The 21,189-nt window shown below is 36.9% G+C and overlaps 2 protein-coding genes across 3 annotated transcripts; both read left to right on the top strand.

Moving 5' to 3' along the window:
• The first annotated feature begins 3,078 nt into the window (after positions 1-3,078).
• Positions 3,079-4,477, top strand: Tceal7 (transcription elongation factor A like 7). The gene is made up of 3 exons (XM_070039010.1): positions 3,079-3,123; positions 3,748-3,818; positions 4,157-4,477. The coding sequence occupies exon 3, from the start codon at positions 4,175-4,177 to the stop codon at positions 4,475-4,477; it is 303 nt and encodes a 100-aa protein (XP_069895111.1). The 5' UTR covers positions 3,079-3,123; positions 3,748-3,818; positions 4,157-4,174.
• A 14,502-nt stretch (positions 4,478-18,979) lies between these two features.
• On the top strand, positions 18,980-20,898 carry Tceal9 (transcription elongation factor A like 9). Of its 2 annotated transcripts, none has more exons than XM_070040015.1 (3): positions 18,980-19,104; positions 19,568-19,632; positions 20,044-20,898. In XM_070040015.1, the coding sequence occupies exon 3, from the start codon at positions 20,094-20,096 to the stop codon at positions 20,406-20,408; it is 315 nt and encodes a 104-aa protein (XP_069896116.1). In that variant the 5' UTR covers positions 18,980-19,104; positions 19,568-19,632; positions 20,044-20,093; the 3' UTR covers positions 20,409-20,898. The 2 variants fall into 2 exon arrangements, with proteins under 2 accessions (XP_069896116.1, XP_069896115.1); XM_070040014.1 differs by having other exon boundaries at positions 20,041-20,898.
• Positions 20,899-21,189: the final 291 nt, after the last annotated feature.

The raw sequence follows: 21,189 nt of genomic DNA, 5'->3' as shown, positions 1-21,189 counted from the left end.
AAATGTCATGGTACACACAAGAAATATATTCAAATTTCATTTTCCAATTAAAATAAAAAGAATTTTTTGTCTATACTGTGAGTATACAAGCTATTAAATTTCTGTACTCTTTAGTTTCCTAATAATAGTATTAAGAATACCTCTAAGTATTAATTCAGTTAATATATACAATGTACTTAAAAGACATTTTGTTACATAAAAAGCAATATAGAAGCTGAGTGCTAGTGACTCATGCCTATAATCCTAACTACTCAGGGAACTGAGATTTGAATATTGGAGTTCGAAGCCAGCCTGGGCAGGAAATCTATGAGACTTGGGTCTCCAATTAGCCACCCAAAAATCAGAAATGGAGCTATGGCTTAAAGTGGTAGAGCACTAACCTTGAGCAAAAGAGCTCAGGGACAGTGCCCAGGCCCTGTGTTAGAGCTGTACAAATGACAGTGTAATTATGACAATACTGAACTCCTACCAGGAGTCCTGGTAAGAGTCCTTCCACAAATTTAGGGAGGAAAAGTTTTAAATGAGTATTTTGTGAATCAGAGCTGCCTAATGCATCTTGTTGTTAGCTTCTTATGATGGTATTTGGCTACAAATGGAAGATGTCTCTTTGTCTTAATCTATGAGTACCTTCAATCAATACTAGGGAAATAAGTCCAATGTAACTCAATATTTCATTTTGCTTATATTTCCATACCAAAGCTTATGCTTAGAAAAGTTAAGGTGCTGTAAAATGACCTGAAGGTCAATCAAAGGTGTTCCTATAAAAGAAGTAAGTTCTAAGAGCATGAATGTTGAAAGATGAAGGAAAATAAAAACAGTATGTTATATTATCATAACTGTTGTTGGAATCATCACTCTGTTGGAAGATGGCAAAGCAAAAAGTAAGATCCAGTACATGTTGTCATAGTGGTCCACAAGTTGAAACTATATTTATTACATAATGGCAGTCAAGCCAGAGTTGGAATTGTAAGGATCTCTAAAATCCTTAGCAGGCAATCACTGGGACTTGGTCATCTATTGAAGTAGTTAGTACTTGTCAATCATGTGTTAAATGCCTTCCATAAAGTATGCCATTTAGTCCTGACAACTGTGTGAGGTATCCAAAACTATTATCCTAATTTATAGTTGAAGCACGGAGAAATTTCGATATTCAAGTTTTAAATCCAAGATTATCCAACAGGCAATTAAATGCATTTAATGCAAAGTGGTATCTGTTCAATGTCATGCTTCTTACTTAGGCATAATATCTTCTTACTAAGATATAACATCTCAAGGATCATCTGGTGATTCTCCACCTACCAATAAGTTTTTGCCTCGATTACAATTTAATAATTTCTTAATAATTGTGACAATTCTCTATTCTTAAAAAAAAGCTTCTGACTATTAGACTTTTTTTATAGTCCTGGAGTTTGAATATGGAGCCTTTTGCAGTTCTCTACCACTTGAGCTATACCCTTACGCCAAACCATTAATAGTTTTTCTGGGATCATTTTTTTAACTAGTGCCAGTTGCATTCATGATAAGCCACAATTTTTCTAAAAGTATGTGCTTATTTTTAAATGAAAAAGTATTAAGTATTAAAAGATTAAGTATTAAAATCTTTATAAAGAAATATTTGTGATATGATAGTTGACTGGTTTCTATTAATGGTCAGCTTCTTTAGTATGGCTCTATAAGGTTTATGAACCATAAAGAGGAAACATAAACATATCTGGGAGAAATGAAAAACTAAGTCTGAATGAGGATGATGTAGAAAAGTGGGATATTTCAGCCACAGTAGTGAAGGGAATAAAGGATAATAGAGGGTGGGAAGATAGGGGAAGCAGTAGTAACTGAAGCGGGGCAGTTTGTTTAAAGTACAATATATGTATGTGTAAATATCACAAGGAAACCCCTTTGAACAATTGTCATATGCTTAAAGAATGAATACTACGAATGTAAAACAAAGCCTATCTGGTGACGGGTACTAGTGGGAGGGAGAAGGTGAACAGAGACAGTTCTTTATGTATTATGTTTTTGTAAATTTTGAAGTTCATTTGTGTGAAAATGTAACAATGAAGCTTGTTGAGATTGGTTTTGGAAAGAGGAAGAGGGAATTAGGGAGATTGATGGAGGAGTTGAGTCTGAATCAGGTATATATATGTCAAAATGAAATCTTCTTACTAATTGGTGCTAGTAAAAATGTGGGGGGAGGAAGGTGTAGGCATGGCACTAACTAAGAGGTAGGGCATGATGCCAAAATCAAACTAGTAAAGATTTGTGACAAACTTTGAGATCTGGAAAATCTGAAGGTGAGGAGCTATGGAATTATGGCTCCAGTGATCTAACTAGTAGAATGATTTTGCATGCTCAAGAGTCCCCCAAAAAGGTAGGCTCAAATTGTCCTGTACATTTTGATCTTCTAAAAATGTGTCCGCCTGCAGGGTCTATATTTACATTATGACTTCAGCAGTGGAAACAGGTGGCTGAGACTTTTAACTTCCCATCTTGAATCTTTTCTTCCAGATGTACATATTTTTATCATATTTCTAATTATAAAAAATCATGCTTATGGAAAAATTGAAAAAAGAAAATTATCTGGACAAAAATAAAAAAAATCAATACCTTATTTCCTAACTTACCTCAGCCCCTCCAATTTGGTTTCAAGAATTGAATAAATAGTAAGGTAACTATTAATGGCTGAGTGGAGTGTGAGGAAGGAGAAACTACCTCTTTTCTGTCCTGGCAGCCTAGAAAAGGGTGAGTAATGCTTTCACAACATAACCACTAAAAAGTAGCAATAGTTAATGTAAGTATAGAAAGATGCAGCTCCCTGGTAATTGGAGAAGGGCAAATTCCAACCTTAAGGAGAGGGAGCCACTTTTGACCTCTGGAATTAGCAAAGACAAAAATGAGTGACAGGGCCTGGTGTGATGGGGGGTTTGGAGGTTGGTAGATCGGACCACTTCCATAGAACTGCTGGTGGGAGGGGGAAGTGGGACCAGAGTTGGAGGATGACATAATCCTCACATGACCAAAAGCTGACAAGAGCACAAGTCCTTATATTCCCGGGCTTCTTTCTCCTCTGGGTACCAGCCCTTGCCGCCCTGCAGACTTGTGTCCTGTGGCCAAGGAGAGGAAAAGGTAAATTCCTTACAGGCCAACAGATTTGTGTGAAGAAAGAGCTTGGATCCCAGGGTGGTAGTGGCTGAATGTAGTGACTGGAAAGATCCAGGCTTGCTTTCCCAAAATGCCTGCAAGTTGGTGGGAGATAATTGTATATTTTGAAGGGGGAGTAAAAGGGCCAAATGGAAGTCTTTAGAGACACACAAATACTTAATCACAGGATTTAACTTCTCTTATCTTGGAAAACTGTCTCTTTCCTTCTCCTTTCCCCAATTCGTTGGAGAAAATGGTAGGCCTGGAGTTGGGATTGACGGATGAAGAAAAGACTAAAATCCTGGGATGGAATCAGAGAAATTAAAGAAAATCTGAAACTAGTTTGCCTTCCTCAATGCAGGCATGCTACAGTGGTGGTGTAGGGAAGTGCAGGGGTGGGGGGATTGTACCAGGACCAGGCTTGAGTGGGAGATGGCAGGGTGGATGAAGAAATATTAGAGGAAGGGAAAGGAACCAAAAGGGAACCTGGCAGTGGGTGATTTGGAGTTGCCAGAGTGATGAGAAAACCAGATTCCAGATGTCTGGTTTCTGAAACAGGTTGATCTACAGAGAATTCCATCTTCTCCGCCCCCTTCCTTTTGTTTGCAGGTCCAAAGGGTTGTATTTGCAGACACTTCAGGCAAAGAAAAAGAGCAGGAAACAATCTCGCCGCTGCACAGGTCAGTGTGAGGGAGGCCCTTGAAACGAAGTTTCTGAGAGTGAGAGTTGAGAAAGGCAAAAGCGGGGTAAATTCATGGCCTCACAGTGCACCTCTACATCTTAACCCTTCTTCAGCCTGGTGAACAAGCTGTTAGCCTTGTCTGCTAGGGAAATGGTATGTTGGGGGTGGGGATGAGGCGAGTAGAGTGGGAATCGAGCCCAGAAACTTTTCCAACTCTGTGGGCTGGACTTGAGGGGAGGGTGTGAGGAGTTGGGTGAGTATTCTGCCTCAAAGAGAGACTGAGAACCCTGATTCCAAAGTGCAGAAGCAATCGATGTCTACATTTTCTCCCTAAAGGAAGCAGAAGACGACATCATGCAGAAATCCTGCAAAGAAAATGAAGGAAAGCCCAAGTGCACCATGCCAAAAAGGGAAGATGAACATCCTTGTGGAGGATTTGAACGCCAGCAAACGGAAGGGAATTTTAGGCAGAGGCTGCTTCAGTCTCTCGAAGAATTTAAAGAGGACATGGATTACAGGCATTTAAAGGATGAGGAAGTGGCAGGAGAGGGAGATGAGATGGAAAGGTGCTTGGAAGAGATAAGAGGTTTGAGAAAAAAATTTAGGGCTCTGCATTCTAACCACAGGCATTCTCGAGACCTTCCTTTTCCCATTTAAGGCATCTCTCACTAAATCATTTATGTTCTGTTATTAATATTGCCCCTGCTTTCTTTGTATCTTCACTTTCTTGCTAAATAGTTGCTATCCTTATACTCTAATTCTTGAGTGGTTACATCTGCACACAACTTTTATTGCTAACATCTCATCTTTTAATTCAGTCTCATCCATTTACAGGAAATCATGTTCATCTAATCATGTATTATAAAGTAAAAACAACACGCTACCAATGTATATGTACATTTATACATGACATCATGTAACATGACATGTCTGAATTATTGTACACCAAAAGTTAACAGGGAATCTCTATGTGATCTGCATTTTCTTTCTGTATTGCCTGTCTACATCTTCTCATTTCCAAAAATGAATATTTGTATGTGTATTACTTGCACACACACACACAGACACACACACACACACACACACACACACACACACACACACAAACTAGGCACAATGAAAAAGCCTGTCAGTCACTTTTGAAAGGCAGTAACACATTTAATAACAGAAATATAAAAAAATGTAAACTGTAAAATACCTCTGGCTTTCTTCACCAGAGAAATAAACTGGCAACTATTATAAGAAACATATGTTTAAGGCTTGATCTTTTCATGGGGAAAGTATTTGCCTCACAGTGCTGCTGTGGGAAAGAACTGTCAGACAGTGCTTCTGAACTGTATTTGATGGGACCTTGCTTTTGCCTGTGCAATAGAGAAGCCCAACCTGCTATAAAACTATCAATTATTTGAGGGAGGACATGGTGTGATTCCAACTGCTCAGGAACATATCTCATAGGCAAAAGTGGGAGCTTCCATTCCAATCCTGTGCTTTTGATCTCTATTCCTATTTCCTTGGGTCCTTGGCTCTGGGATGTCAACATCTCCACTCGCTACTAGTGCATTTGGGACTTTTGAGTGTCAAGAATCTCACTAAATTTCCTGGAGTTCCCAGTGGGTTCAACTCATACTCTTTTCAAACTTCTCTCTGCTGTATAATGACACTTAAACAGATAGGACGGCTCTATGGGTACTGGGGCCACAAGGTTTTCACAGTCCTTATCAAAATGGCAAATGTTTTCAATCACAGGACGTTTCACCTCCTTAGGTATCTTATGTGATGAATCCATTTAGGAGTGGAACAAGGTACCAGTTTGATGAATTATATCATACTATACTCAATTTTACTGCTCTTTAGTTCAGGGACTAAAGGTTTCATGTTCATCCTGTGAGAAAAATCTCCAAGAACACTGATGGAAGGTCTAACATTGTTTCATCAGATTCTCAGGGGACATTTATACTGCAGAATGTGATGCAGGGAATAGATTTAAGAGAACAGATTCTTGCTTGCCATCCCATCTCTTCTTGAAACATGTAAAACTGCTTTGTGGAACTAAGATTATATGTACATACATATTTTTGTAAGACATAGATACTAACATAGTAAAACTAATATATTAGGCTACAAAGCACACACATGTTTAAGAGCACTATTTTCTAACTGAACTTTTTACATTCTACATGATAAAACAAATACAATATATTTTCACTATAGTCCCATTTATTAATTCTGTGATTAACATGTAGTGGATATTTGATAAATACTTATTTAATTAGAATTTTAGTACATAGTTTTACTTCTACTCATATAAAATTGGGGGAAATAACTACTTCACTTAGAAACTACCTTACACTTTCAAAAGGAACTCAACAGGAATTTCCCACATTCAGTCTATGAAATGATTGTATTATTTTGTAACTGGTATCTCTTTTAAAAGTCATGTCTACATTGCTAAGGGTTATTATAATCATCTAGAGTACGTATTACTTAATAAAATGCAAAATGCCAATATATCTTACTCACTTAATCATACTCTTACAAACACATTGAGTCTGAATCTCTGTGCATTTGGCCTGGGAATCTTCCATGCTGATGCTCCTCTGAAATGATAGCCTCTTTTCTGCCTTATAAACCCTCACCATAGACTCTCAGCTAAGCTGTAGAAAAGGAACCTCTTTCTTATCACAGATGCCCTGGGTTTAAAATTCATAATTAGACGCTCCTAACAGTGAAAACCATAGTTACTATAACCTGAAAATTCTGAAAAGAAGATAGAGTATCTATCAAATAGACTTATGTGAAAACAAACATTTACTCTTAATAGGATGCAAAAAGACAATAAAAATAGCAAAGTATTAGTCTCTATACAAGAGGCAAATGTATGTTTACTTGCAACATTCAATTTTATTGAGGATACAGGCATTCTCATATTCAGTGAGACAAGTGATTGCTAAATATATTTATATACTTCAATTCACAATAGCATGCAAAAGTTATATATTTTACATACTCCTTTACCCAACATTCTTTTTTATTGGAATTTTTTCTAAGAAAATAATCATAAAAATTTTACAAAGAAAATAATCATGAGGAGGAAACATCTATTTATAAGTGTATTTGTTTGAAGATTTAGCACATTTGAAAACAATTATTTTTATTTTAACCTAAGAATCAAGAAACTTAGACAACTGAATCAAAAGAAAATGAATAAAGATATCTACTTACCATATTCATAAAAATGTATCCTAGGAAGATTAAATATAAAAATGTGAAAAATAAGCCAGGCACCCATGGCTCATGCCTATAATCTTAGCTATTCAAAAAAAAATGTTAATCTTAGCTATTCAGGAGGCTGAAATATGAGGATCATGGTTCAAAGCCAACCTGGGCAGGAAAGTTCATGAGACTCTTATCTCCAAATAAGCACCAAAACAACCAAAAGTGGAGTTGTGGTTCAAGTGGTAGAGTACTATCTTTAAGCAAAAACAAAACTCAGGGATGGAACCCAGGCCCAAGTTCAAGCCCCAGGACCAACACAAAAAATGTGAAAATAATTATTAAAATTTGCAATGAAAATAAAGAATTACATAAGAATTTTTTTTACTAGTCTCGGAGCTTGAACTTAGGGCCTGGGTACTGTCTCTGGACTTCTTTTCATTCAAGGCTAGCACTCTACCACTTAAGCCATAGTTCCCCTTCTGGCTTTTCTTTTTTGGTAGGTTAATGGAGATAGTCTCATAGATTTTCCTGCCCATGCTGGCTTTCAACTGTAATTCTCAGATCTTACCCTTATGAATAGCTAGGAGTACAGGTATGAACCACCATCACCCAACTGTATAAGATTTTTTTGAAATAGGTAATCACTATGTAGTTCAAGCTGGTCCCAAACTTGATCTTCCTGTCTCAGCCTGCTGAGATTACAGGAATGTAACATCAAGTCTGACAAAAAATTGTATAACCTTGTAATAGTGATTATATGCTTAAGCAAGCAAGAAATCCCAAAAGTTATAAAATAAAAAAATGCCAACAATACAAAGACAATATATATTCTGGGAAAAAGACATTCACAATGAGCCAAAAATTGTATGACCTTGTAATAGTAGTTATATGCTTAAGCGAGCAAGAAATCCCAAAAGTGAGGAGAGGAAGGGGAATAACAAAATGCTGAAACAAGGACACAGGATGACCCATTGCAACAATAAAGCTCACAAAAAGTATATTCATACTGTATAATTCAACCTTTGCTTTGAATTCATATTTATACAAACTTATTAGAAACTGTAGATGAATGTTTTTGGCATTGTATATGGGTGCCAAAATATTGAAAACAGACTAAATCATCAATAAGGAACTAAGCTGTTGTCCATCTGTACTAAAAACACAAAACATACACCATAGTTAAAAAGAAAGAAATTCATACATCGACTTTGGACTGGGATGTGGCACAAGTCATAGATCATTTCCTAGCAAGTATGAGAATCTGGTATCAATACCCAATACTTCTCCAATATATCACTAATTTGGAGGATGTGCAGCTGAACAATGTATATTATTTGTCTCCTACTAGCTTTGCTGTAAATGACACCTCTGATTTGTGAATTATGATGATACCAGTTGCTTAGGCTGCTTTTCAATAATTTGAAGACTGCTGTTGCTGACTTTAAATGAGCCTAGAAGTCCAATGGGTGACTAAATGAGATGGAAAACCTTAGTATTCATGCTTTCATATTGTATCTCTCTCCTTTGCTACCTTAAAATTTGCATCATATTTCTGCTCAGTTCTACCTGTAGACATGTTGTTTGAGAAATGTTTTGTCTGGAACTGTAAAGCAAAATTGTTTTGACCTAACTTGCCTAGACTTTTTTTAAATAAAAATGTTAAAATAGCATTCTCTATGATTGTCATATCTTAGAGAAAACAATAAATATATAATAAAAGCAAAAACCATAAAAGTATAATAAAAGCACAAAAGCTATACTCTATAATACAAAGATACCTTATATTCTGTTGTATGTCCTCTTGATTCTTATTCTAAGTATATGTAAAACACCTTAAATGAGATAATATTGTATATATTTCTTTGTGAAATTCCTTTTACCTGTTCTGAGGATTGAAGTTTGGAGCCAGCCTAGGCAAATTCAAGACACTTTTATTTCCAAATAACCAGCAAAAATCCAGAAGTGGAGGTATGGCTCAAGTGGTAGAGCACCAGCCTTATATGACAAAGTCAAGCCAGAGTGTGATGCCCTGAGTTCAAGCCCCAGCGTCAATACTGGCAAAAAAACAAAGAAAGAAAAAAAGGCAAACAACTAGAATAGATTTTGAAAAGGCACACTCCAACTCTAAAGCTATCTCATTTCATATTCTAAGACAAATATAGACTGAAGTAAAAAGATGAGAAAAGATATCCTATGTCCCAAACAAGAGTGCTAATGTAACAATAATAATGGGCAAAATGGACTTTTAGTCAAAACTCTTTATAAAGACATTATATATTCATAAAATATTGATCATGATGGTGGTATTAAGAGAGATAACGTATATGAAGGCAAGCTGCCAAATTGAAGGGGAGATGGACAGCTATGTAACAGTCAGAAATTTCTATACCCTATTCTCAATAAGACAGAAGACCAATGACTAACACTATATCAAATAGTTCAAGCAGACATATATAAACCATATCCTATGACCACAAAGCAATGTACATTGCTCTGAATATATATGGAAAATTATTTAGTTACACCATGTTCAGTTCATAAAATAATCTTCAATAAATGTAAAAATAATGACATAATAGAAAATATTTCTCCAACCATACTGTAAAGAAGGTTGAAAACAATGAAAACCTAAAAACTGAAAATTTTAAACTGAATATTAAAATTTTAAACTGAATATTAATCCTGATACTCTTTGAAAACTAGTGACCCAAGTAACAAATTTCAATTATATTTGTTTTTATTAGTTAAGAATGTAAATAAAAGGATAAAGAAGGATTTTAGTATTTGCTGCCTAAATTGTCTTTTTTTTCCATGGATGAATATCGAACTCAGTTCTTTAAACAGGTTAGGAAAGTACACTATCACTGAAGCTGCATCTCTAACCCTTTGACCACTTTATCACTTTTTAAATGTATGTCATTATCTCGAGTAGTGTTTCTTTTCTTAAGATTTACCTCATTACATTTTTATGACCTCACCAGTTTTCCTTTGGTTACTGCAGACAAATATTTACTTTTCAACATTTTGACTTTGAACGATTCTCTATCCTTACATTAAGGTGTGTTTCTTATAAACAACATTTCATTTATGTATTTATTTAATATTTTGGTGGTGCTTGAATTTGAATTCAAAGTCTTCTACTTGATGGACAGGTATTATAGTGCTCAGTCACATTTCTATTCTTTTTTTGTTCTTTTTTATGCAGTTAATTAGTTAGTTAGTTAGTTGGCATAAGGGTGATGCACATAGGAGTTACAGTTACATAAGTCAGGTAATGAGTACATTTCTCTTTTAACAGTATCACCCCTTCCTCACTCTCTCCCATTTTTCCCTCTCTCTCCAACCCACAAGTTGTGTAGCTCATTTTCAACATAGTGTTTAGTGAGTAGCACTGCAGCATTTGTTCACCCTTTGTCCCACCCTTTCTGTGTTTCTGTTATTTTTGAGATAGGATCATGCTATCACCAGCACACACCTAGGCTGTGATCTGCTTATTTTAGGTTTGCTACAATAACTACAATAACAGGTATGAGTGACTGTGCCCAAGCTCTAAATTCAAAAGGGGTCTCACAAGTTCGTCTGCTCAAGCTGGCCTCAAACTGCAATCCTCCCAATCTCAGAGTCTGAGTAGGTAGGATTGTAAGTGTGAGACACTGGCACATAGAAAAATGTATTATTTTATCCAGCATCATATAGAGTATTCAGTACATTTATATTTCCTGTACTTATTGATTTTATTTATGTAGGTGCCTCTCACTACTTGTTTTTTATTTGATCCTTTTGTTCTCTGTTATCACTGATTAGATTAGTCCACTAGGCCTTAAGAGAGGAAACTTGTGAATTCCTTAAACTAGTGTTCATTATTGTGTGCCCATAACTGTGTTAATGAGTATACCTGCTTGTTCAAGTTACATGTGTATTTTAAGGAGAGAGTCTATCTTATTAGTTTCTGAAAAAACAGGCTAAAGGTCTTATAGCTATAATCCACGAGTGTGGATTTTGTTCCAATGCCTGGATTCACAAAAAGTGAGTATTTCACCAACTATATCACTTGTCTATATACTGTAAGTCCCCTGTCAACCTCCAGGTTCTCCTTGGATTAACTCATCCACTGTAGTTGTCACTGTATTCCTAGAAATGATGGCATCAAATTCCATGTCTTTAGCCTAGAACTCTCTCTGGCTCTACAGGTTTTCAGCTAATTCTCTAGCAAAACTCTTCTCCTAGATGTCCCCAGAGTACCTTGATATAAACACATCCAAACTACTACTGTTCCACTATCAATCAAAGTATATCCTATTTCTGTACCCCAGTCACCCAACTCAGGGATGATCAGACTTCAGTGCTGGCTCTGGCCCTTTACCTTTAAGTTTCTCCAATAGATAGCCAAAGTGTGTTCAAGAAGGAAAGTAAATCCAATGTGATATTGTAAAATAAGTTTGAGGATATTGTTTATAGCACAATACTTACTCAGTTTTGAAAACATATATGGGTCAAAACAATTTAATGTTTTGCTGTGTGAATGCTTGACACATTTGTCTCCCATGCATACGCATCTATAAAATAAAATTTGAATTTCCCATTGCTGAGAAGTGTCTTAATTTTGAACTGGATAGCTTTTTTCTGTGGCCTAGCTTCTGCCTCTTCAATTTCTGTTCTTTCTTTCTGTTCTTTCTTTCTGTTGTTTCTGTTGTTTCTGTTCTTTCTATCTGTTCTTTTTTTCTGTTCTTTCTTCTTTCTTTCTTTCTTTCTTTCTTTCTTTCTTTCTTTCTTTCTTTCTTTCTTTCTTTCTTTCTTTCTTTCTTTCTTTCTTTCTTTCTTTCTTTCTTTCTTTCTTTCTTTCTTTCTTTCTTTCTTTCTTTCCTGGGTTTTAATTTAGGGCTCAAGCACTGGGCTTGAGCTTTTTTGCTCGTCTGGTACTTAACTCTACATGAGCCATAGTTTCATTTCCAGCTTTTTTAAATTTTCAGTTGTAGGGCCTGAACTCTTGGCCTGGGCACCATCCTTGAGCTCTTCAGTTTAAGGCTAGCACTCTACCACTTGAGTCATAGCGCCACTTCCAACTTTTGCTGCTTATGTGGTGCTGAAGAATCAAACCCAGGGCGTCATGCATGCTAGGCAAGCACTCTATCACTGAGCCATCTTCCCAGCCCCCATTTCCAGCTTTTTGTAGCTAAATGGAGATAAACATTTCACAGACACTTCTGCCTTGGCTGGTTTTGAACAATGATCCTCAGATATCAGTTTCCAGAGAACGTAGAATTGCAGGTGTGAGCCACTAATGCCTGGCCTCTGTATAATCTTAAATTAATCTTTCTCATATGGAGGACTTACTGTGATGACTTCTCAAATCCTCAATATCACGGATTTTTATTTTCCTTCAGGTTCTGGAGCTAGTTGCTTGATTATCTCCATTATTACCAGTTTTGTTCAATGTTAGAAAAAATAAAAGAAAGGAAAAGAAATAGTGGGATTGTAACTTGCTGCTTCAAAAATATTAGAAAAATAATACAACATAAAAATGTGTTTAAGAAAACAGATGGCACCAGATGCAGCGGTAGGTACCTATAATCCTAACTAATCAGGAGGATGATAATGAGAAGAATATGGTTGAAGTCCAGCCCAAGCAAAAGTTAATGAGGCCCGATCTCATCCAATAAAAACATTGACATGGTAGTACACAACTGTCATTCCAGCTAAGCAGAAATGGGAGGATCTCAGTTCAGGACAGCCTGGGAAAACTGTATGAACTTATTTGAAAAGTAATGAAAGTATACAAGGTTGGGGATATGACTCAAATGGTAGAGCAACTACTTACCAAGTGTGAAGCCCTGAGTTCAAATCCTAGTACCACAAAAAAAGAAAACAGATGGTTATTTTTACCTGTCCTAATCATCATTTTACCATCTTAATATGTTATTTACCCTGTTGAGAGTCCAAGAGCACATATTCTAGAGACCAGTAGCTTTGCCTGTGTAACCTGTTTGTTGAACAATCTTAGGTAATGTGCCTCTAATGTGCCTCATTTTCCTTCTATGTGAATTGGGGATACCCACTGCATAGTTTCCACAAATTTTTTTCTGAAGAATAGGTTAATTATTATCTGTAAATCATTTAGAACACCATCTTCAACAATACTTACACTAAAAGGTTATTATAAATATTGTTATTCATTACTATTCTCCATACTACAAATTAAAATGATGGTATATGTATGTATGTGTGTATATGTACACACATATAATTCGCTAAGGATAATAGTATTGGAACTGTAGAAAATTTTAAAAATTAACAACTTAGGAGCTAGAGGCATGTCTCAACTGGTAAAATGACTTCCTAGGAAGTGTGAGGCTCTAAATTCAATCCCCAGTTACCACCAAAATAAGCAAACAAATAAACAAAAATAAACTGGAATCAGGGTGACACTGATAAAGTTATATCATACTCATAACTTGACATATTGAATTGAAATCACTTTGTATAACTACTCAAAGATAATAAAAAATTGTAATTAATTTCATCCACAAAAATAGTACCAAAGAAAAAAGAACATCACCATTTACCACACATATATGATGAAATATTATCTGCAGAAGCTAACAGCAATAAAATATGAAACAATTAGTCAACTGGTCCATAAATAAAAAGTTAAGAAACAGAGGTAAACTTGAAAAATATTAATGTAAGAACAAACTTCAATTTTTAGGATATAAGGCAAGGCATGGTGATGATGAATGTGGAGGATCTCCATGAGAGCCATGGACTCTCCCTTTATTTCAGTCCCCTAGGCTTTTGCCCTATCATTTTTTCCATGAACAATTCCATATCATCTGCATCTTTATCATATCAATATTTTTGTGCCAGTCCTAGGGCTTAACTCAGGCCTGAGATATTTTTTTGCTCAAGGCTATTGCTTCACTTGAGCCACAGCTCCAGTTCTGGCTTTTTGCTAGTTAATTGAAAGTGGCTGGCTTCCAACTGTTATCCTCAGAGCTCAGCCACCTGATTAGTTAGTATTACAGGCATATGCCCTACCATATTAATATTTTCACTAGACTGTTAATAATTGTTTCGCATTTACAATCTTTGAAAGGTGGACTCCAGATTCCTATAAAATTTTCTTCGGTCTTTTGCCTTTGTGTTCTCTTCATTTTGATCCTCTACATTCTTCCTAGAGAATATTTCTCCCACTTATTGTACTTTGTACCCTATCACTCCTAGAAGATAAAAGGCAGCCAAAAAGATGGAACTCTTGGTGAAAACACGACAGAGGACAGAAGCTCTATTATGAAACTTTCAAGACTTAAAGCTCTGGCTATCAACAGTTTCAGATGTTCATAGTTCCCACCAGAGATGCCTCAAGCACCCTGTAGGAGGCTTCCACGAGAAGTCTATCTCTCCTCTAAAGCCTATCATTTTTTTCCTGTAAAACTTTTTCCAGGCTTTCACCAAAATACAGGACTTGAATTTCTACTTAGGAAGTAACTAAGTTTATGTGCAAGTTTATGTTGAAGGTGGGTTACTATAGTACAATCCTAGAGGCATCTTAAATATTAAATGAGAGTATATTTGCCAGGGAGTGGTATAGTAAGCCTAGAGTCCTAGTTACTCAGGAAGCAGAAACCTAGAAAATCATAGTTCAAAGAACTGTGGGAGAAAGAACAACAAAGGACCTGGGAGACGTAGTGCATATATATAATCTCAGCTATGTGGGAGGCAGATCTGAAAAAAAAGGAAAATTCTACCTAAAAATTAACTAAAACCAAAAAGGGCTGGGGCTGTCGCTCAAGTGGTAGTGTACATGCCTAGTAAATGTGAGGTCCTGAACTCAAACCTTAGTACCTCCAAGAAGAAAAAAAAAGAGGATTGAGTGGAGTATCATTGATTTTAACATGATAAAATAGATTTACTGGAATAGAGATATTTATACTGCTTTGTAAATATATCATCCACATGGGAATGTGGGTGATATACACAGGGACATGTCCCACTGTAGTAAATAAAAATTATGGTTACAGAATGAAATTGCTAAATGTAGAAATCTGAAAACAAATCTTATTTTAATACTTATAGCCAAAAATGCATGCAAGATAAGACAATTTATACTTGTACTAATGATCTATTTCAATGACTCATGGTACAGAGATGGTGTGATTTTAATATACATATATATATATATATTCACCAATTTGACAGGTGAGCATTAGTACCTTAAAATTCTATCTACTCACAAGCAGAACAATGGAACTGGTGCCCTTCTTTTCCTCTTCACCTTCAATCTCAAATACAGAAATGTTATAGCTTGTAGGTGGGGATGGGAGTAGTAACTGGGAGAGAGCAAGGGAAGGGGTGACATTGTTCAAAAAGAAATGCACTTTTTATCTGACTTATGTAACTATACCCCCTGTGTACATCACCTTTATAATAACCATAAAAAATTTAAAGAAATTTTAATATATAGTCATACATATGTAGATGTGTATTATTTATGTTATTTGTACATATATAATTAAATACACATACTAAACAGCCAATGAAGTATAGGTTTCCTTAGTATTATGCATTTCATTATGCTATGTATGTAATTCAGATAAACTAGAAAATCTGGGAAACAGAAGTATAGAAAAGAATGTTCCTATAAAACAATAATGTACTTTCATGCTTAAATTATTTTGTATGATTTCTCCCTCTACTATCACAACTCGTGTTCACATGAGTTGTATTAAGCAAGTTGTACAAACAAGTTTGATTCACTTTGAGTGCTGACTTAAAAATCTAGCCTCAGTTTTCATTGCAATGCAGCTATACTATCATGTCAATGACTACTGCAATCAGGAGTCTAGCAGGGACATGTGAATTCGGGTTGATACTAGCTGGTAAGCAGTGAATTAATATTTACTGAACATATAAGTGGATAGAATGTATGTTTGGCAGCCATCAGATGAAATTAAGTTTAAATAAATATCAAAATATCATTTTATATCATTATATGTACTTAGCTATTGAGGTTTTGTGATCCTCTCCTAAGAATATCCTTCTTTGGTCTCACTGTGTGAATGTTTAGAGTCCCGTTTAATTTATCATGGAAACAAGAGGTATTTTTGTTATTTTCTCCTTTATCTCTCTTTTGTTTCTGTACTTTTTGTCTTGCATATGTTTGTTTTGAAAAGGGTAAGGAGGTGTACCAAAATGGTGGGTCAAAGGGTGAATAAATGCAGCAGTGATACTCACTAGACACTATGCTGAAAATGAACTATATAATTTGTGGGGGAGAAGGGGTTGGGAGAGAAAAAACTGGGAGAAATGAAGGAAGAAGGGACATTGTCCAAAAGAAATGTACTCATTATGTAGCTGTAACCCCTCTGTACATTACCTTTACAATAACAATTTTTTAAAAAGAAATTAAGTATAGATTCTTCAGGTTTTTCTTTGCTTTTATGTGTATTTTTAAAATAGATAATATAGTTATTCTCTCTTTTTTTTTTTTGCCGGTTGTGGGGCCTGAACTCTGGGCCTGGGGGCTGTCCCTCAGCTCTTCAGCTCAAGGTTAGTGTTCTAACACTTGAGCCACAGCACCACTTCCAGCTTTTTCTGCTTATGTGGTGCTAAAGAATCGAACTCAGGGCCTCATGCATGCTAGGCAAGCCCTCTACCACTGAGCCATCTTCCCAGCCCATATAGTTACTCTTATTTCATCGTTTTATTACCTACTTTTAAATAATTATGGTCTTTATTTTTAAAAATAAAACATTTTTGCTGGGCAAAAAAAGTGAGGGAATGATGGATAAATCAAACCAGAAATATAATCTTTTTCTTTCTTTTCTATTCATTGTATTTTTTTCTGGCAGTATGGAATTTGAAATCAGGTCCTTGCATCTCCTAGGCATTTCTGCTTTAGTGTATTTTCCAGACAGGGACCCATGCCTTTGCCCCAGCCAACTGTCATCCTCCCACTCCACTCACACAGAATCTCACTGAGTAGTCCAGGCTGGCATCAAGCTCTTGATCCTCCTATCACAGCCTCCCTTTGGTTGCTAGGATTACAAGCATGCACTACCGCATCTGGTCTGGCTTTTTCTGAGTCCATTTTTTGTCTCAAAATAGTTAGTAAAATTGGTGCTAGTGGCTCACTGCTAAAAATCCAAGCTATTCAGGAGGCATAATGGTTTGAAGCCAGCATGGGCATATAAATCCAACAGACTCTTATCTCTAAACACAAGTGACAGGGCATCAGTTTTGAGAGAAAAAGCTGAGTGAGAGCTAGAGACCCTGAGTTCTAGCCCCGGTACTCCTTCCCACCACCTCATTTCCAGGCCATTGACTTGAGGACAAGTTGTTGGGGCAAGGAAATACATTCATTTGGAAAGCAGCCAGTGATGGGAATCTATCATCAGCAGACCAACTTAGGAGACTCAGGAGTGCAAAAGAGGGAAAGAGGAACAGGAGGAATATATAGGAAAGAACTGATAAATGGAAATTTCTGGGAACCAATCCACTGTTCTGGAAAGGGACATTTTTTTAGTCACTCTTCATGTCTGCATCCTTGAATGGGAGAGAGCAATTAGATAAATTTAGATCAACCTTGTGTTAAGTAGTTCTCAGCAAACTATTTTTTAAATGAGTACTGGATCTACATGAAGAATTAAACAGATATCTTACCCAAAGGATAACATAGCAAAAATGACAGATGTAACATAAAGAAAACATGACATCTCAAGCCTTTTCATCCTTCTTTAGTAGGCCCAAGTAAAGAGTCAATGTGTTCAGAAAAGCTGTTTCAAGTCACTGAAAAGTAACCTAGGCAACTGCTATCACCATAGCTTACACATCAGAGGTATTATCTACAGTAAAGGTGGTGGGTGGATAATAATATATTGTTTGGCTCTGTAACATTTAGTTGACAAAGTCAAAGGCAGGTGAAGCTATAAGGCTTATTTAGATTGCCCTTCCTTATAATTAAGGTATATGTTAACTATAGCAGGGACTAACAGTTCTAGTCTTGCACTTAGTGTGCTATTCAGCAGGCCTGAGCCATTAAATACTGAGCTGGGAGAGGGGCTCCAATGCACATTCTTTCCAACAGTTACACTAATCTGCTAGAAAAACAAGAGAAATAAAATGAGAAGGGGTGAGTTTTAAAGACTTATTATGGGTCAAATGGTTTACATTCATGTTATCATTAAGACTTCTTAACAATTCTATGAGTTGTATGAGTTATTATTATGTCTTTTCAGATGAGCAAATGGGCTCCCATATTACCTGAGAATTAATTGATCAATACAATGAACAGGGCTCTGGAGTCAAAACATTGCTTTTTTCATTAAATATCATTTCCCATTATAAAATCATAATATCAGAGCATATCGTTTTAAAGCACTTACTGGATCACAGGATCTAGACTAAGCATTATACATGTATGAATTCATCTAGCTAAAATTATTTTATCCTTGCCTTTTCAAACTGTAAAAATGTAGAAAGCTATTTTTGTAAATACTAGACATATTAAGAAAAAAATTAATTTCCTTTAAAAATCATACTCCTTTTCTAGGCTGGTTTTACTTTTACAATTGCTGCCCTTCCCACTCCACTCCACACAGCTAAGAAAAATATTGCAGATGAAATGGAGTCTGGAGGAAGGACGATGGATGGAGGAGTTAGGACCTGGGAGAGAAAGACTTGAGACAATTCTGAAAAGAAGTAGAAAAGTTCAGTAGCTCCAAAAGGATATATGCAGCTGCAGTCCCTCCCAAATAATCAGAAAAGAGCAAATAACATTTTTCACTCTGGGATCTGCAAGAACAGAAAAGACTGACGGGGCCAAACGTGTGAGTGTGGGGGTGAGAGACAGAGAAGAGGGCGGACCCACATCTGCCGCGCTTTTGGTGGGAGTGGAAACTGGGGACCAGACCTCACTGGTGACGTAGATCCCATGTGATCAGGAGTCGACGTGTGCAGAAGTCCTGCTAGTCTGGTCCTTGTTCCCGTCTGGGTACCAGCTTCCTTCAGCTGGGCAGGCAGAGGTGCAGAAAGCCAGCGGAAGGAAGAGTCAGCTTGCTGGGATTTTGCAGGTTGGTGTACATCCGAGTGTAGCCCCCCCGCGCGGGAGGGGGGAGTTTCTAGTGTAGGGGTCGTCAAAGGTAGAGACTTGGAAGAATCCCAGTCAAGTCTCTCAACCCCCTTGACTCTACAGGAAATAATGAAGGTAACTGAGGGTCCGAGGGAAAGAAAAGGAGACCTATAATATTTATGCAAAAAGTGATCCTCTAAGCTCTTGGACTTCTTTTCTGACACCCACTCTGGCCCCAAACCCCACCCCAGTCTGAAAGATGGTTGGAAATTGAACGCTTTTTACCACTCTCTGCCTGATGGGAAAGAGGAGAGAAGCGAATTGGGGGGAACAAAAGATGGGAGATTTTCCGTAAAAGAGATCTTAAGGGAGGAAAGAGACGTGTGCCTGGTCTCCTGTGCAGATCCTCCGTGCACCAAACGCTCGCCCCACCCCCACCCCCTCCCTTCTTCATGTGTCTGCAGGTCTGTTCTTAGCACCGCCCAAGGTTAGAAAAGTAAGAGAAAGAAACGGACCGGATCAGTCCCGGGTAAGTGGAAGGAACTTTATTAGGACTCCTGGGTGGAAGTACTGGAGGATACACAGAGGTGGTGGCTTCACCGCCCCTTTTCTCTTCCCCCCTCCTTCCTCTCCTTCAGCCAACCTACTGTTCTGAGAGGGCCTTGATTTCGGCCTTGTGAGGGAGAAAGGGTTGGGGTGGGCTGAGATGGGAGGCAGGAAGGAAGGCCTTGGAAAAGGCTGGAGGGAGGGACAAAAGAGGGGAGGCGGTGGAAAGTGGAGGTAAGAGGGGCGGTGTCAGGGAAACGGTAATTGCTGCTGGATTTGTCAGGTGGAATATATTTGATGACGACACTGAATTTTTTTAGAAAACCAAGACTTCTGTGTGGAGCCCCTATAAACCTACCTAGCTTTTGATCATTGTCTCTTTGCTTCCTAGAAGTAATTGCAAAGATTAGACAGGAAAAAGGACGAGAAGCAGACCCAGGCAAAATGAAACCCTGTCAGAAAATCGAAGGAAATCCAGAAAATGAGAATGAACCCAAGCCTGAGGAAGAGCCAAAGCCTGAGGAGAAGCCAGAAGAGGAGGAAGAAACAGAGGAGGAGGAGAATGCAGAGGAAACCTTTAGAGAAAGGCTCATTCAATCTCTCCAGGAATTTAAAGAAGACATACACAACAGGCATTTAAGCAATGAAGATATGTTTAGAGAAGTGGATGAGATAGATGAGATAAGGAGAGTGAGAAACAAACTTATTGTGATGCGTTGGAAGGTTAATCGAAACCATCCTCACCCCTATTTAATGTAGCTTACCTTGATTTCTATTTTATCCAGTATTAGCATTGCCATAGAGCTTTTTTATTAGCATTTTCCTGATATATCTTTGCCCATCTTTCTACCTTTAACCTATTACTGTTAGTGGTTTTAGATGTATCTCTTGTTATCTACAGTTCATTGTTTATTGTAGTTGGAACCAATCTACAAATCTTCTTTTAAAAGGAGAGCTTTACTGACTTGTAAAAAAAAATGTGGTTCCTGATAAGATTTAAAATGAAAAGAAGTTACTATGAAATATGCAAATACCATATTTTTGAAATCTAATAGTACATTTGTATAAATATTACATATATACATGTAAAACTTTGTGAAGAATGAAAGATGAAAAGTACAATCTCGGTGATGGGATTATTAATGATTTTTTTTCTTCTACTTGTTTGTATTTTCCACACTCCTACAATGGAGACACATTATGGTTGCTACAATAATAAAAGTTTTATAACTAAAAGAAGCAGCCAATAGCACTTGTCAGTTTACTTTTTTTAGTTACTCAGAGACTTAATATTTGTTGACAAAATATTAGAAGCAAATGTGAACTTCGAATTGGATCTGCCCACTTATCTAGAAGATTAAATTTTACATCCCTTCTCGTCTGTAAAATAAACATAATCGCAGCAATTTTGTGGGTTCAGATGAGGTAAAACCTCAGAGTAATTTCTCAGGATTTTGTCCCCATCTGCTTACTTAGAAAACAAGCTCCTTAGAGCTTGCTTCAGATCTTGGAAAGGATGGACTTAAGTAGATCTCATTTG

The sequence above is a fragment of the Dipodomys merriami genome, unplaced genomic scaffold (assembly GCF_024711535.1).
Source record: "Dipodomys merriami isolate MVZ:Mamm:240054 unplaced genomic scaffold, mDipMer1.0.p SCAF_3, whole genome shotgun sequence".
Taxonomy (NCBI): domain Eukaryota; kingdom Metazoa; phylum Chordata; class Mammalia; order Rodentia; family Heteromyidae; genus Dipodomys; species Dipodomys merriami.
This window is presented reverse-complemented; position numbering and strand designations above follow the sequence as displayed.

Coding starts and splice junctions, on each gene's coding strand:
- Tceal7 (XM_070039010.1), top strand. CDS start 4,175: ATGCAGAAATCCTGCAAAGAAAATGAAGGAAAGCCCAAGTGCACCATG.
- Tceal9 (XM_070040015.1), top strand. CDS start 20,094: ATGAAACCCTGTCAGAAAATCGAAGGAAATCCAGAAAATGAGAATGAA.